Source organism: Tiliqua scincoides, chromosome 8 (assembly GCF_035046505.1).
Source record: "Tiliqua scincoides isolate rTilSci1 chromosome 8, rTilSci1.hap2, whole genome shotgun sequence".
In the NCBI taxonomy this organism is placed as follows: Eukaryota; Metazoa; Chordata; class Lepidosauria; order Squamata; family Scincidae; genus Tiliqua; species Tiliqua scincoides.
The window spans coordinates 24,245,808-24,263,411 of record NC_089828.1 but is presented as its reverse complement, the minus strand read 5'-3'; the positions used below and the strand labels follow the sequence as shown (position 1 = coordinate 24,263,411).

At 44.6% G+C, this 17,604-nt stretch overlaps 1 protein-coding gene across 2 annotated transcripts in view; it reads left to right on the top strand.

Moving 5' to 3' along the window:
- Positions 1-17,604, top strand: part of APBA2 (amyloid beta precursor protein binding family A member 2) — a 72,983-nt gene that overhangs the window by 15,138 nt on the left and 40,241 nt on the right. For both annotated transcript variants that reach the window (XM_066635836.1, XM_066635835.1), the window contains exon 3: positions 10,119-10,155. In XM_066635836.1, coding sequence (XP_066491933.1) covers positions 10,119-10,155 — 37 coding nt within the window. The remainder of the gene's footprint in view (positions 1-10,118; positions 10,156-17,604) is intronic.

Genomic DNA, 17,604 nt, shown 5'->3' with positions numbered 1-17,604 from the left:
TGGCATTTGGTGGTCTTTGTCCCCATAAAGGTAATGCCATCATTTCTGCTACTTGCCATTAGGAAGGTTTAAATAAAAGAATTATGGTAGTTATTGAACAGACATAGTGACAACAGATAGATGTTGCTTGAGTAGTTCATTATCCTTGCACTTCTGGACTAGGATAAAAATAAGCAGAACTCAGAATGTAACAACATTTTAATTTGGAGAGTGTTTCCATTTATATCTTCTGGCAAGTTTACAATTCTAAACAGGATTTGACTTCCCAAAGGAGAAAGAATGCATGTGAATATAAAATATCAATCCCTCTTTGAATATTTTATCTGCTTGTTTAAACGTTCTTTCTCCTTTTGAAATTGGTTGGTTTTCAAGAAGCCTTTTCTGCTATTGTGTGTTTGTTTCGGTTGAGCCACCTTGGATTTCTTTCTGAAAGAAAGAATGGTGTTATATTTTCATGCACATATGAATAATTTTCAGGCTGGGTGAAGAGAAAGTCTAATGATCATTACTTTTTACCCTTTGGTCAAAGATAGCAATTGGGGCTAAAGCCAACATAGGACACCACCATGCATAGAACATTGACTTACCTCACCCAAGAAGATTTGATTTTGTTTGTTTTTAAAAAAAACCAACAGGCTGTTTAATTTGGTGACATGACAGCTTCCATTCAAAGCAGTGGCTCTCAAACTGTTTAACATGGGGACTCACTTTTTACAATATCAATCTGTGGGGACCCACTGGAAGTGATGTCATTAACCTGAAAGTGATGTCATGGCCAGAAGTGACATCATCAAGTAGGAAAATTTTAACACCCCCTCATATGACCAAATCAACTAATTAAATTAAAAGTTTTAAAAAAAAATTATTTAAAAGAAAGAAGAACTTCCCAAGCAGTTGCTCATCTGTTTTTTTAAAAAATCCCCAAAGGCTGCAATCCTATCCACACTTCTTATCCACAGGAGTAAGCCCCTTTGACTAAAAGTGAAGACATATCACATTTCCCCAAATGCAGTCACGTACCACAGTAGCATCAAGTCTAATTTATTAAAACTAAAATACGCATTGAAATGAATGGGGGCCCACCTGAAATTGGCTCGTGACCCACCTAGTGAGTCCCAATCCACCGTTTGAGAAATGCTGGTTTAAGAACTTACAAACTTTTTTTTTTGTCTAATAGAACAGGAAAGTTAGGAGGATTGTCTTAATGTGGCCATTGTTGTCTCAGAGGGATGTAGTCATATCAGTTGTAGCTCTTAGGGCACAATCCTACCAGGTCTACTCAGAAGTAAGTCCTATTTTGTTCAATGGGGCTTACTCTCAGGAAAGTGTGATTAGGATTGCATCCTTAATGTAATATCTCTCTCCTCAATACATGCCCATGCCCAAGCATGCAAGTGAGAGCCTGTCCACTTGCATTTAAGTATCATACTATTAATTTGTGGTCATATACACTCGTTCGTTCATTTGTTCAACCTTTAATTGGCATAAATATTTGGTAAATAAGGTCTCTGAACAGATACCATACCGAGAATAGAGACCTAAGCCATGTTGGCATCCTTTAGTCTTGGAAGACGATGGTATTGCACTCTGAATGATGGTTCTGGAACAGTGTCCTCTCCAGTACGCGAAGCCTGGGTAAAGTAGGTATGGAGGATAGGCTGTTACCCATGCAGCAAATCCCCCCTCTCCACGTCGTTGAAATGGTCCAATGGAAAGGCAGAAGCCAATACGCTTGGTTCCAGCAGCGTCGCAGGAGTTACCAGAACGTGACTATGTTCAGCCATGAACTGCCTCAGGGACTCCAGCTCCGGATTTTGCCTCAAGGTTGACTCCTGAAGCCTTTTCTATAACTGGATGTAGCCACAAGGCAGTGGAGGTTTGGAATCAGAGCTTTTCTTCTCTCAGATGAGCTGCCTTCCCAGGCTGACGAGTCCCATCTACCCGGTGGCTGCTTAGTCACCTCTTACGACAAGTACAGCCAAACTGAGGGACTATTCTTATTCCCTTATGTATGTGTGTGTGTGTGTGTGTGTGTGTGTGTGTGTGCGCGCGCGCGCATAAATGTACACACAAATACATACAAACATAATATTATCCATATGTGCATATATTATTTAAAAAACAGAAAACAGCCAATTACAGACTTTGCCAGGATGTGATCTACTCAATGATTACTTGGGACCAATAGCTTGGCTACTTGTTCAAGTTACTCAGGTTTAGAAACTGTGCAACTGAAAGGGTTATATGCTCGCCGTCACCCCCCAGAAGGTATTGAATTATAGCATTCTCTGAAAGCCCTGTTTTAGCACCTAGCAAGGGAGAGAGAAATTGATGTCTTAGTGCTTGATATTTAGGACAGCGCAGCATAATGCATATAGATGATTCTGCTTCGCCTAAGAAGCAGTTACACAAACATTCTCCCCTGGAGGCATTTCTAAATCTGCCGAATAGGCCATTACAGGGGGTCACATTACAACATGCCAGGGTGAAAGCCCTCCTCTCCGGGGGGCGTATTAGGAGGGACAGACATTTTGGTTGTTGACCAAATGTAATTTTAAGTTGGAAATTCAGCGGGGAACTTTTTTTTTTGTGCTGCGCCTAAAATCTCTTGCCTCTCTATGTCATGTAGTCTGGTTGTCATAAGCCTGATAATAACCTCAGGAGAGGGAGCCCCTTGTAGATCAACCTCAAGTCCCATCTGTTGGGTTTTTTTAATAGAATAGAGCTAGGCAAGGAGTTATCATTGGATCAGCCAACAGCCCTTTTAGCAGCAAATCACGATCAAGACTGAAAAAGACTTTGGCCCAGTATTTTAAAAAACTGGACCATGCATGTTTCTCCAATCTATGTTGACCTGACTCCAGGCAGAGTGCTGCATATGGAACACAATGCAGTAAGCCAAAAATTTTGTAAAGGAATTTAGACTGGACCCTTTCGATTGTATCATTTAATGCCAGCATCCATACAGGGATGCCATATAAAATTTGAGGTATGACTTTGGCATTAAAAGCTTGCAAAGCAGGTGGTACAAATGAATTGCCTCAAGAAAAGGAAAAATGAGTTATAGCTTGGACAGCTGATTTGGATGAATTAATTGCAATTGAACGTTGGGAGGACGAGGAATGCTTATAATGAAACCGAAGGCCAAGGTACTGGAATTCCTTGACCTGCTGTATTAGTTTTCCATTGAAAAGCCAAGATTGTGGTTTCCATGAGTTCCCAAAAACCACTATTTTGGACTTTTCATAATTTATCTGCAGAGAGTTAGTTGCGAGATATTCAGTACAGGCTTTAACCAGTCTTTGTAGGCCTATTTTTGTACAGAAGATTAGAGCCATGTCGTCAGCATATAAAAGTAAAGGAACGTCCATCGACCCCAATTTGGGACAATGTGTGTCAAACTTTGTTAGGAAGGGGGCCAAGTCGTTGATGAAAAGAATAAACAAAATGGGTGCCAGCACACAACCCTGCTTGACCCCCTTGTTGATTGGGATTGGAGGTGAAAGGTGACCCTGCAGAGATAATTTCACTTGGCAAGAGGTATTTAGGTGGAAGACACAAATTAATTCTAATAATCTTTTATCGAGTCCCATCTTCTCAAGTTTTTCCCAGAGTTTGTCTCTATCAATAGAATCAAAAGCTGACTTTAGGTCCAGAAATGCCACATAAAGTCGAGATTTATTTTGAGTCAGCTGTTTGAAAATTAAGTGGGACAGTATTACACAGTGGTCGATTGTGGACTTGTTTGGCCTGAAGCCTGCTTGTTCTGGGCCTATGATGATGTGATCAGATATCCAGGAAGAGAGTTTCCTCAGTAAACGGGATGCGTACATTTTCCCTGCAACATCCAGAAGGCTTATTGGCCTGTAACTGGAAGGAAGTTTCTTATTTCCTTTTTTGAAAATAGGGACCAAAATTGATCTAGTCCAGGATTCTGGAATTACTCCAAATTTATCAATTCTTGTAAATAATTCCACAATGATTGGGGCCCACCAATCCAGCGCTGCTTTATAGATATCTGACGGAATTGCATCTGGGCCAGCTGCTTTACCCTGTTTCAGCTGATTAATTGAGATGACCTCATCCACCAAGACTGTGGGCCAGTCTGGGAGGTCTGGCAGGATATGTGCCTTAACAACAGAGAGAGATTTAGATTCATAAAAAAAATTGATTATAAATGTGTTTCTCACAGATTAGCAGAAATTGTGGTAATACTGATTGGCTCTTTATGAAAACAGCCTGATATTATTTGCCAAAAACTCTTGACATTTTTAGATCTAACAGCATTAATTAAGAGTGACCATCTTGCTTCTGCAATGCGATGGATTGAAACTCTAACAGCATCCTTCAGGTGGGCAGTCAGCTTGAAATATTGGTGTAAAAGTGGTCTACTATTAGTATCTCTGAATTTTTTATAAGTGCTGTGAACAGCAGTTTTCAGAGATAAGCAGATCTGATCAATCTTGGTAGAATCATCTCATCAACCCTCAGCTCTTCAGGGTGAAGGGATCTGACCTAATGTATTCAAGAGAGTGGATATTAGGTCCTCAAAAAAGAGGATAATCCCTGGTTGATCCAAAGTAGACAACTGAGGAATTTCCTTTGTTTGTATTGATGCACAAAACGAATCCTTAGAATCTGGGTCCCATTTAATTCTTTTTTTATGCTTGAATAGCCAGCTTCCTCCTGGATATTAGTGTTATGATAACAATTTGGAAAATAAGCTAAATCACACATCAGAGGTAGGTGGTCACTAGAATGAGGGTATCCAACACAAAGTTAGCTACCTGTGGAAGGAGTTGAGGGGCAACCAAAATGTAATCAATGACACTTGCACCTCTAGATGAGATGTGAGTGAATTCTCCATTATCGCCCAATACATCTAGGCCATTCAGCCAAATAAGGCCATAGGTAATACAGAATTTGGCTAGAAACAGCCCTGCGGCATTGATTGTTCTGTCTTTCGATTGCCTTTCAAATAAGCAGGGCTCTGTATCTGCTTATCATATCTGTAGGTAGATTCCAAAGTAGATAAAAGATGTCAGAATTTTGCCCCACCCTGGAGTTGAGATCTCCTGTGATTAGTAATTTATAAGACGCCGGGTCATTGATTATACCACTAAGATATACCCATTGCTTTTCTGTTGCAGATTTATCTTTTAAAGGAGGCATGTACACATTGATTATCATTATGCTTTGGGGCATTAACTTCAGCTTGATCACTTGTATTTTGCAACAACTATCAGCCATAAATAACAACTCATACTTGAAAGCAGGTTTCACTAATATAGCAAGGCCTCCAACTGAGCGGCCTTCTACTGCATTCTTCCGTGCAGGCAAAGATATAGAAGAAAACCCTTCAAACTCGATAGGTCTAATTGCCCAAGTTTCCTGCAGTAAAATGACATCTAGGTCTCTTAACTCTTTCCCCTTAACTCTTTTCCCTCTGTCTCTTAACTCTTTTCGGTCTAACTCTTTTCCCTGTGTCTTTGCAAACCAGCCAGCAATATTCCAGGATAGGATTTTCAGCTGGCCTTGTAGGATGCTCTGGGAGCAGTTGGGTAAGAATCTGATGGAATTGGAGGGAATTTGAGTGTCTAGACCCCTCTGGTTACTTATAACAAGTTACTGTGTCCCAGACTAAGGGATAGAGTCCTCAGACAGTCTTGATTTGGCTTCCAAGTTGTTCAGCGGATTAGCTCCTTCTGGGGCTGTTCCAGTTACTAAAAGGTGTTGAGTATGGTCAAGTGTAGAAGATATCTGCAGCAGCTGACTAAACTGAATATCCTCTGATGAGAGCTGAGGTGATTGTACTGTAGCTTCCTCTAGATCAGCAGGTGTTGACTGTTGTTTAGTTGGTGGAGGTGATTTGAATGTCTCTGCTGCTGCTTTCTCCAACACCACATTCAGTTGGCAAGGGCCGCTGACAGTGGACATCTTAGTTGGTAAATCCATAGGATTATAAGGCAATTTAATAGGGTCAGGGATCCGAGCCACATTGACAGATGATGACCCTGAGGAGGCAGAGCACCCATAAAAAGGGGAGGAGGGCAAACCTCTCCCAGCTGGGGGCTCTTGATGGATCTCAGCCAGGAGAGACCAACTCTGAGGGGGGGCCACATCTGAGGAAGATGTTGGACAATCTTGTGAAGGAGGTAAGCTCTTGGGTGGTATAGAAGAACAGGGGGTCAGCACGATGTCCGTTAATTCTTGCCAGACCATCTCCACCTTCTTGACCATCCGCAGCTGCTCCTGTTGGGGAAGAACTCTAAATGCCTCCAGGGCCTCCCTGGTCAGTGCGTCCTCATCGATGTTCAACTGCAGCAGTAAATCTAAAGACTGGAGGCTTGTCTCATGGCTGGGAAAGCCTTTCCAAGGTGACATCATAGTTTGAGGAGGGTTGTCAGACGGGTGCTGAGGAACATCGCTGGTACTTTTAATCTCCTCAGAGCTGAGTGCAGAATTCCTTGATGAGTGTTTCCAGGCACGTTCTGTGTCTATGTTGGGCATCTCATCCTGTAGCTCTGTGGGTGAGTTAATAACCCTCTCTGGGTAACTTGTAGAAAGTGACTCCATATGATCCCTCCTAGCCAGTTGGTCATTTGGAGTTTCAAGGGGTTGTTGGTTTAAACCTGAAGAGGAGGTTGATACCCTTTTAGCAGTCAACTCTGTAGGTAGAGGAAAATCCAGAGGTGCAGACTGATCCTCCAAGTTCCTTGAATTATTGGATTCTTCAACAACTTCAACATGTGGCTAACATATGCATCAGATGGGGCTCTGGTGGGATAGCCAGGGGAAGCTTTCCACATATGTCTTTATCAGTTCCTGTGTATCGTAGGCTGGAAGAATGATTCAGCTTCGTTAAGGCTTCTTCTAGGCAGAGAGGCTGTGCATGGTAACTGAATCCCTTTCAATCGTGTTTTTTAATTATTTTTGGGCTCTGAGAGTTTGTTTGCTCCTTGGAGGAGGATGTTGCTGCAGTCTTATCAGCTGTCTGGGGAAGCAGCCAGGAATCACTTTGTACGGGGGTTGGGAGATGACGCAGTGGTCAAAGGCTTTGAACTATGTGTGGAGGAGGGCAGCAGCTTTCGGTCAGAGTCTGAGAAATCAGAGAAGACTCTCTTTGCTGTTATTTTAAATGTGCCAAGGAACCGTCTCATCCGAAACAGAGTCAGGGGAATTGTAGAGGTGTCAAAGGACAAAAGGAGTCTGGTTTTAAAGGCAGAACTAATTAGCCATTGGGCACTTATCATATCAATCTGATTTAGTTCCATACATAAAAGTTTGCTTAAGGATAATTTTATACAGAAGCTGTCCTGCCATTTTCCAGAGTTTACTGGCACTCTGCCAACTTCCAAGAGAATTTGATTTGCTTGGAAACAGCGTGAGTGAGAGCCAGCAGTATTGGGTAAGGAGACAGGTTTGGTCCTAGTTTCTTTCACAGAGACAGAGGCATCCTTGGATATTATCTGCGTGTGACTGTAAACTCGTGTTGTTGCTGGGGAGCTGCCCTTAGGTCTTGGAGCCGATTGCTCCTGCAGTTTTTCCTGTAGTGCATCAATTTGGGAAGATATTGACTTAAGTTCTCGAAAGATAGCCGGCACTGTTCTAGCCGCAGCTAGGGAGTGATCACCCAATAGAGTTAGGAGGCATGTGTTGCCTGATTCAAGGTCCTCTGGGTCCTTTCGGTCTCCTCGAGCTGGGTCCTTATCCCCCAGCACTCTCACAAGCATAAATATTTTGTGGAGTCACTTCAGGGCAGGACCCAGACTTAGTGTTTCCCAAACATAGTGTATTGTTACATTCTTCCCCCTCCAGATCAGATTCAGTCTCTAGGCAGTCAGGTTTGTTAAATGAAGCAAGATTGGGAGTAACACTTACTGCATTATTCCAAGATGTTATTTGGTCCAATCGAAGTTGTTTAGAGACCTTCAATGGAGAACCGCTACCAACTCGCTGCCTTTTCCTCCTCCTGCCCATGTTTACAATCCAAATCAATCCACAAGAGTAGACACTCCAAAGCAGTGAAATATCCAGTATCAATGCTGCCAGCAAGATCTTCAGCAAGTTAAAATATCTTGGGAGAAGGGAAAATCTCCTGCATTGCCACTAAGGGTGAAATTGATAAGAGCTCCAGCAGCTGGGAACCTGCTAGAGGGCAGTCATCTTCCTAATCCCCGTCATATACACTCCTCCTGTTCCCAAACAAGACTGGGGAATGTGCCAGGTGCGGTAAAAGGCCCGGCACTTTCTATTGCTTACCTTGGATGACTTTTCCAAAGTGTGCTGTTTTTGAACTGAAGTTCATCTATCAGTAGCATTAACTGTCAGCACAATCCTGAGCTTGTCTACTCAGAAGTAAGTTTTTCTGAGTTCAGCGGGACTTATTCCTAGGTAAGTATGTATAGGATTGAAGCTGGTGACACTTTAAAAAAAAAATGTGTGTGTGCCTGTCTGCACAAATTTGTGCTTAGATAGCAGATTACACAAGATGAATTTGAGACTATAATAGAGTCACCATCAGTTTTATAGAGATCATTTTGAGGTCTCTGTTATATTGCAATCTTTATTAGCCTCCACTGATCCTAACATCATTTTCCAGATAGCTACATTTATTTCACAAATAGTGGCGTCCAACTTGAAGCGTGTCCCTACTCCCTGAAGTCCGTGTTTTATAATTGTCAATTTTAGTTTGGTATGCTATGGTTCTCTAGTCAGCTCTTTCAAGTTTTGTTTGTTTGTGTTTTGTTTTTTTTTGGTATATGTAAGTGTGTATGTATTGTAACTGTATGCCAATAAAGGTACTGAAACTTCAAAAAAAAACTGCAGAGATCACTTTTTAGTGATCAAAGGATCACAAGCACAGCATAAGTGGTCTTCATCTGCCCCCACCTGGTTTTGCTCATCTGTCCCTCCCTGTCTCCTTTGTTTGTCTCCATCCTCATTCCCTCCTGTTCCAGCTCTTTGCCAGTATTCAGCATTGAGCTCAGTGCTGGGCCGCTCTGTGCTCAGAGGCTCCCCGAAACTCCTTTTAGGAGTGTTAAGAGCTCCTGAGACTGAAAAACCCGAGCACTACCCTTCTGGAGAGGCTGAGATAGCCAGGATGGTGTAGTGGTTCAGGAGTTCAGCTTAGATGTGGAAGATCCAAGTTTAAATCCCCGCTCAGTCATGAAGCTTCTTGGGTGTCCTTGAACCAACCTCACCTACCTCACAGGGTTGTTGTGAGAACAGAAGGAAGGAAGGACTCACGTACACCACCCCGAGCGTCTTTGGAGAAAGGGCGGTATAAAAATGTGGAAAATAAAAATAGACAAAAGGAAAAAAAACACGTTTTCATTGTGCACCTATTGAATGTGAATATAATGCAGGAAAAAGGAAATTAGAAAAGGGTGAAAAAGAGAAATCCTGAAGCAACTTCACATGTTCCTATCAAAATATGGGCACAATCCGGAGGAGGACTTGGGCCGGCACAAGTCCCTTGTGCTGGCCCAGGAGGGTTGCAAATGTGCCGTAAAGCATATTTGTGCCTCCTCAGGAGTAAACTGCGCCGGCGCACAGAGGTGTGCTGGCACATGGAGGTGCACCAGCACATGGAAGCTGAATCCAGCGTCCATGGTGGCTTGTGTGGTGAGCCTTGCGTCTTGGCCTTGGCCTTGGATGGGCGAGGAGGAGGCAGGAGGGAGGTGTTCCTGGGGGGAGGGCGGTCGATGGGCAGCCCCAGGGGCAGGCGGGCAGGGAGCAGGAGGCGGGGCTGGGATCTGGCAGTTGTGCCGGATCCCAACCCTCGTTCCCGGGGAATTCGGAGCAGCGTCAAGCCGCTCCGCTCTCCTCTGACTATTGCCATCTCAGGAGGTGGCGGACGTCTGAGGAGACCCATAGGGCCAAGGGTGCCTTACCCAGACGTAAGCGGAAAGTTTCCCCTTACCTCTGGCTGAGCTGCTTTGGACCACTATCCCTCTCTGGATACAGTGCAAGCCTCTTGGCTTGCCTATTCCAGCACAGAGTAGGATTGCGCCCTATGTTTGATATTTATTAATATCTTACACTTCATGACCTTTAGCTTAACAGGAATTTGTTGGCACTGGGTTTTACAGCTCATTCTTTTTATTTCCTCACAGACAAAGAAGGTATCTTCCTTCCCCAGTTTTGTCGACGGTAAGTACATTTTCACTGTGTGCTTACTATTAATAGCATTAAAACTCCTGAGGAAAATGTCTAATAAGGTCAGAGATGAAATTAGTTTCTTACACACAATGCAATTTTTGAGGCTGCTCTGGATATGTCTTCATTGCCGAGCCTCTTCAGTAGTTTCAGCCTTCAAAGCACTTGTTCTCTATTGGCTCATGTGTCATGGCATCTTGCCGTGTTGTAGAGGATTCTGGGAAGAGAGCCAGGATGGTTTAGTGGTTTGGGAGTTAGACCTGGAAGGTCCAGCTTCAAATCCCCACTCAGCCATGAAGCTTCCTGGGTGACCTCGGACCAGTCACTATCTCTCTGCCTCACAGGGTTGTTGTGAGGACAAAAAGGAAGGGAGGAACTATGTACACCACCCTGAGCACCTTGGAGGAAGGGCTGCATAAAAATGTGAAAAATAAATAAATGGGGAACATTCCTAGCAAGGCCTAAAATGTGACCTGGCCAGCTGTTCCGCAAGTGCACAGCTCCAAACCCAGCAACTGACTCGACATGGTTAGTGATGATGGGAAGAGTGTTTTCCAGGGACTCTTGTCTTCCAGCACTGATCTTCTCACTGATGAGCCCTTGATAAGCTTCCAAGGAACCTCCGAGTTCCCCAGAATGCAGACCTTGTAAAACCAGTGAGTTTCTTGCTCCTGTATTTGGGGCAGGGCCCAGGAAGATGTGAATGGAAGCAAAGAATAAGGGCAGAGGAAAAGTTTAGAGAAGATGTAGGGCAAATAATAGAAAAAAGAAGTACAGGTAACGAGATGGAATCCATTTCTATAGTCATGGAATGTTATTTAAGAGTATCCTGAGGCATCCCTGCTATTTTCGTTTCTTTCTTGTACCTGTATTTATTAGTCCTCTTCTGTACCCAACGATCTTGAAGATGATGTGCAAGACTTTAAAACCCACATTAATGCACATACCTTTTGTAGGTAATTCCTACCCACAGTGGGCCCTTGGCATCTCTGGGGGATCAGTTACAGGACTCCTTGTGGATACAGAATTCTGGGGATAATGAAATCCACGGGGGCCACAGGCACTGCTGCAATTACCTCCGGTGGTCATACGCAGCCTCCCTGCACCTCAGAACACCTTTGGACCCTTCTGGTCACACCACTTCTGCACCCCTGAGGCCCTCCAGCTGCAGGCTCGGCATGATATACAAATCCATGGATGCCGGGCCTGTAGCTAAGGAGGGCCCACTTTATTACATCATGCAGTATCGTTTCTGTAAGATAGATTTTAGACTATTTTGCTCCATGTTCACAGATAAGGTGTTTATGATTCTCTGACTCACCACCATCTTTTCCTTTACTGCTCCATTGCCATCTTCCTTTTTGAATTCAGGGAGAGTGAGTGAGAGGAGGAGTGGTGGAGGCAGAGGACAGACTCCTCCTGCTAAACTGGCACCGGGCAGCCCAGTCCTGAGCTGCCAAGCACGTGAAAGAGCGGTGGCGCCAAAAATGGCTACCGTTGCATCCAGTGTGCACCTCAGTCCATGGCTCAGCCCGCAGCAAGGGGAACTGCAGTTCAGCTTGCGCCAAGGGGAACTGATTCCCCTTACCCCAGACAACACTACAGCAGCACCAATGGAGCTGCTCGGATCTGTGCCACTGAAAGAGGTGGTGCGGATCTGAGCAGCCCCTTGCTGTGTCGGGTCGCCGGAGAGTGGGGTCAGGATCTGGCCCAAGTGCCAGATCCTGACCCCACCCTCCCACTCAGCCCCGGCCTGCCCATGGGCCCACCTGCCTTCTCCCTGGCCCGGAACACCTCTGTTTTGCCCTCCCCAGACTCCCGCACCGGCCTGACATGGCCAGCATGAACTTACCTCTCCTCCGGCGAAACGGTGCCGGAGTAGGCCTCCTGATTCTTGAGATGGTGCGAAAGTACCTTACGGCACTTTTGCGACATCTCTGGGCAGGCACAAGGGACTTGCGTTGGCTCAACAGAACACTGGAATTCTGCCCTTAGCTTCATGGGTGGGCCAGCTCTGCCTTCATATGTTTATTTAAACCTGTCCTTGTATTGCTTCCCAAATACCTGCTTGACTCTTCCCTCCTCGTTGGAGTACCTGAAATGTGCTCCTCTGTAACCTGAGGTAAATTGTTAATGGCTGATTTTCCTGGCTGACTTAGGAGACTTTGAAGAAACAGTGCATTCATAATTTGGAGGTGAAGTTTCTCTTTGCTTCCAGCCATTTCCTGCAGACTACTTGATAAAGAGAGTCCCTTAACAGGGGGGGGGGGGGGAACAGTGCCTGATGTATGGGCTAGAAAAACTGGCATTTGGAAATCTGCCACTGCAAGGCATATAATTATTCAAACCTCTTTCCATGGTTATAGCACCCCTTTGACTTTAGGGCTTTTAATTATTACTTTAATAACCAACACTGATGATCGGCTTAATGAAATTAAATTTGTCTTCATGATTGATCTTCAGAGGGGATTTTGTTGACTACTGAGGGTGAAGGGTTCACTTAGCTGTGCCTCATTTGCCCTTTACAGAGATATCTTGGATGCTTTCTTTATCTTTCATTAAATCCAGCAGGGGAAAAAAAAAAAAGCCAGCTCTTTCAGCAAACAAACGCTTATTAAATCAGATGGAGTTAGCAATTGGCTGCAGGAGAGAAAATGTTCATCTAAGGGCGGTGTGCGAAGAATAGGACCCACATTCATATTGAGCTTAGTTAGGACAAAAGTGGGAACAGCTTGCTCTGTACAACAAATGCTGGGCAGACCAATCCTGAGCTGCCCGGCGCACGGGACTGCAGTGGTGCCGAAAATGGCTGCCGCCTCATCCTGTATATTCCAGGCAGTCGCCGCCTCCTCCTTGGGAGAAGGGGACTTTCACCCCCTTCCCCCAGGAAAAACAAGTAGCCCTGCAATAGGGCTACTCAGTTCTACAGTGACCCAAAGGTCAGCATAGAATCAAGAGCCTCCATGTCAGACAGGCAGCCGACATGGAACCACCAATCCCACCTCCTTCCTGCCCCACCTTGCTCCCTCCCCTGGTACGCCTCCTCCCTGCCCTATCCCCACCCTCTCTCTGCCTCCCCCTGCCCTGGAATGCCTCCTCCCTGCCTCCCCCCACTCCTCCACCTTCCTCTCTGTTGCTTGGCAGTCCGCGTGACTGCTGAGCGGTGGAACTCTGATGCTCCACTGGCACTAGGGCCTGCAGTCGTGCCTTACAGCACATTTGTGACAGTGTGCACCAGCAGTGAGCCGGCGCGCACTCTATAGGATTGGGCCTCTAATCCTTCCTAAACTTCCCCAACCCGATGCAGTGGCTCTGGCTATCTTGCACTCTGTGTGTGTGTGTGTGGGGGGGGGGGTTTAGCAGGTGGAAAGTCTCCACCTGTAAGGGGACATTTGACCCCTTGCTCCGGGACACACCCCAGCCTGCGCACTTGGACCTGTGCCAGCTATATAACTGGCACAAGTCTGCGTTGGTGGATCAGGCCCGGGAAGGGGGAGAGAGGATATGAGGTGGCGGGTGCTTCCTCTGCCGAGTCCACTCCCCTCCTGGGCCTGATTGGTCCCCGTTCCACCTTCATTCTGCCCTGAAACGCCTCCTCCCTGCCTCCATTCCGCCCTCCCCAAACCCCTACATGAGTTGGCATTTTGCTTACCTCTGCTGATGGCTGGGGGCTCAGACGCAGTACTAGCAGGCCCGTATTGGCCTTTCTGCCAGAGCTGCTTACTCTAGAGTCGTCACAAATGTGCTTCACGACATGTTTACACCACTCTAGGCTGGCACAGCGCTCCACTAGGATTGTACTCTCTGATAAAGAACCAAGAATCTGGAAATCAACACTTGACAACCTGGACCCTCTAGATGAGGGAGGAAGTTCTCTCTTGTTCACAACAACCAAAATCCATCTCTCTATTCCTTTTTCCCCACCATATGTCCCTTATTAAGCCTATATCATGTCCTATGCAATTCTTTTTGTGATGGCTTTTGTATTTCCATGTCCCCCACTTGCCACTTAAATCCATGGAAAAACCACAGGGTTTTCAAAACTCAGTTTGTGAACCTCCCCTCTTTTTGAGAGTTGCTATCTCCACTTCTTGGAGAAGTTCATTCTGTGTTCTCCAGCAGCCCTGCCAGAGCTGCAGCCGCCTCTTCACCCCCTGCTGTTTCCTCTCAGAAGCAAAGCAGATGGCGAGTTCAAAATCTGCCCTCTGATGCAGAGGGCGGCAGCCAAAGGAAATGGCCCTGAACACCTGGCCCTGAGTCGCTAACAAGCCCAGAGTTGGAAACCAATCAACCATGCTTCCCACTAAGTGGAAAGATCTTGGATGAGGGCTGCTGCTTGGAAACACCGTCCAGACCAAAGCGTGACTTGCATGTCAAAGGAGGATGAGGGAGAGAAGAATCTGTAGGGAGTTCAGAGCAGTCATTGGAAGCACCTGCAAAGGGATCCGTGAATTAAACCATGTTATTTGTGTTAGTTGAACAGGCAGAATATTCAAGAGTTAAATACTAATTGGATGCAGACACTCATAGAATCTGAATGGAAATAATTATAATTATGTGCAAGTGTTACGCTTTCGTTTTCTGATTACCTGTAGTTAAGTCAATAACTTAATTATCATGCAATGATGTCACTGCCTTACTTGGTATAAAGATGACTTAGAAAATGGGTATTCCCACCATTCTTTGAGGACTCCATGAGAGCCAACAGATATCTCCCAAAGTGCCCCTAGCCAGGAAGGGAGTCTTCTGGATGATGTAGTCACAGGCTACACTGAATAGGAAACTTTTATCAACTGTATTAAGAGATTGGCTTAATTGCCTGGCTGCCCAAACATAAGATGGATCAGGCCAAAAGCCCATCTAGTCCAGTATACTGTTTACCACAGTCACCAGCCAGATTCCTCTGAGAAACCCACAAGCAGGAGATGATCATAGTCCTTTCTTACCCTGGCTATCCTGCAGCTGGTATTCAGAGATGTGCTGTGGGTAATGTATAGCCATCATGACTAGCAGCTGTTAATAGACTGGTTCTCCATGAACGTGTCCAGTCCTCTTTAGAAGCCATTTAAGCTAGTGGCAACCACCACATCATGTGGCTGCAAATTCAACTGTGTGATAAACTACAACTTATCAGTGGGTCGGCATCCACGGATTTTGGTGTCCATGGATGCTGAGCCCACTGATGGAGGTCCTCAGAGGACCTCCCAGATGCGCCTGGCAGTGGCTTCCCGTTATGCCTGGGAGATGTTTTGAAGCACAGGGAGGCCACACATTGCCTCCCCGAACCTCAGAAGGCCTCCTGGGTGCGACTGGAAGGTAGACTAGAAGGCAACTGGAAGTTCATGTTCCACCTTCTGGTCATGTCCAGAGATGTTCTGAGGTGCAAGAAGCCTTCTGGTCGTGTCTGGGAGGCCTTCTGAGGAGGCTGGTAAGTCCTTGCCATGCCCCCCCCATTTAATTATCTTCAGATTTTAGTTCTTGTGAGGGATACTAGATTGGATCCCCCATGGTTACCAAGAGGCCACTTTGCTTTTGTTCATCCTGAATCTCCCACTAACTGGTTTCATTAGATAACCCCTGGCTCTGTTGTTGTGACCGAAGAAGAAAAATGTCTGTCTCTTCCTATTCATTTTCTCCACACCATGGATAATTTTATGAGCTTCAACCCTGTCAGCCACCTTTTTAAACAAAATTAAAAGTTTCAAATATATTGTTGGCTTTCCTCATAAAGGAGGTGTTGATGTGACTACCACTCCCTGTCCCCAGTACAAACACATTTTTCTTGTTACCAGCAAGGCAAATACAAACCATAGTTTGCTGATTCAGAAAAAGAGGCGCCTGAAGGGAGACATGATTGAGACATACAAAATTATGCAGGGGATGGATAGAGTGGATAGAGAGACACTCTTTTCCCTCTCACGTAACACCAGAACCAGGGGACATCCACTCAAATTGAGTGTTGAGACAGACAAAAGAAAATATTTCTTTACCCAGCGTGCAATCTGTCTGTGGGACTCCTTGCCACAGGAAGTGGTGATGGCATCTCACCTAGATGGCTTTAAGAGGGGATTGGACAAATTTATGGAGGAAAAGTCCATCACGGGTTACAAGTCATGATAGGTATATGAAAGCTCCTGATTTTAGAATTAGGCTACCTCAGAATGCCAGATGCAAGGGAGGGCACACCAGGATGCAGGTTGTTGTCTTGTGTGTTCCCTGAAGCATTTGGTGGGCCACTGTGAGATACAGAAAGCTGGACCAGATGGGCTTTAGGCCTGATCCAGCAAGGTTCTTCTTATGTTCTTAAGTTATGTGGCAAACCCTGGTTTTCGTCAAAGCTGGACGGGGGAGAGAGAATTGCTGTATAAGGGGGCAAGGAAGAAGAAGGAGCAAGTGAGTTTGATGTTACATCTGAACCACCCCAGGGGGTTGGAAGGCTACTGTCCAGACATGTATCTCTTTGATACCAATTTAACATTTGTAGCTTCCCTGAAAGAACCATAAGAATGTGGTCTGGTGAGGAGAATTCTGTTAGAGACCCCTACCTAACCTTGTTCACAGAGTGACAGTTTTCAGAGATTCCCAGGGAGAAGTAATGATGATTAAACCTGTAGTACTAGATATACCAAAAATTATCTTGAGCATTAACTACGGCAGCGTACTCATTTTTAATTATTTTTTAAATTATTTTCCAAAATAAAAACAAACAACAAATATAAACAAACACATAACAAACACAAACTCAATATACAACACAAAAAAATCCCCAAAACGCACTGTTGGAGGGTGCAGGCAATCATATATCAATATATTTAATCAATCAATACATATCTTCTAGTCTTGTTCCTCTTCTAGTTTAGCCTCTTAATATCATTTATCTATCATATCATATCCTGTATAATATATCATGTATACAATATATTCATCTAAATGCCCTATCTCATACATCTACAACTTCATTTTCAACCAAGCATAAAATAGTCTCCATTGCTCTATTTGTGTCGGTTTGCGCTGTTGATTCAAAATCTCTGTGAGTCTATCCATTTCCGCCACGTTCATTATTTTCTCTATATTCTCTATAATAGAGAATATATTTCTCTATTTCTTTCTATTATCTCTATTCATCTTTGGTTGGAATTTTAATATCTTTCCAGTATCTAGCATATAAAATCCTTGGAGCAGTTAATATCGTAATAACTAAATACACATCATTTTCTTTATCTATAATATCTAAGGTAATATTAAGCAAAAATAACTCTAGTTTCAGCAGTATTGTAAATCCAACAATCTCTTGTATTAGATTCCTTACCATTTTCTAATATACTTGCATTTTTTTACATGTCCACCACATATGATAAAACGTCCCTTCTTCACATTTACACTTCCAACAATTTTTTGATATGTTCTGATTCATTTTTACCAGTTTTACTGGTGTCATGTACC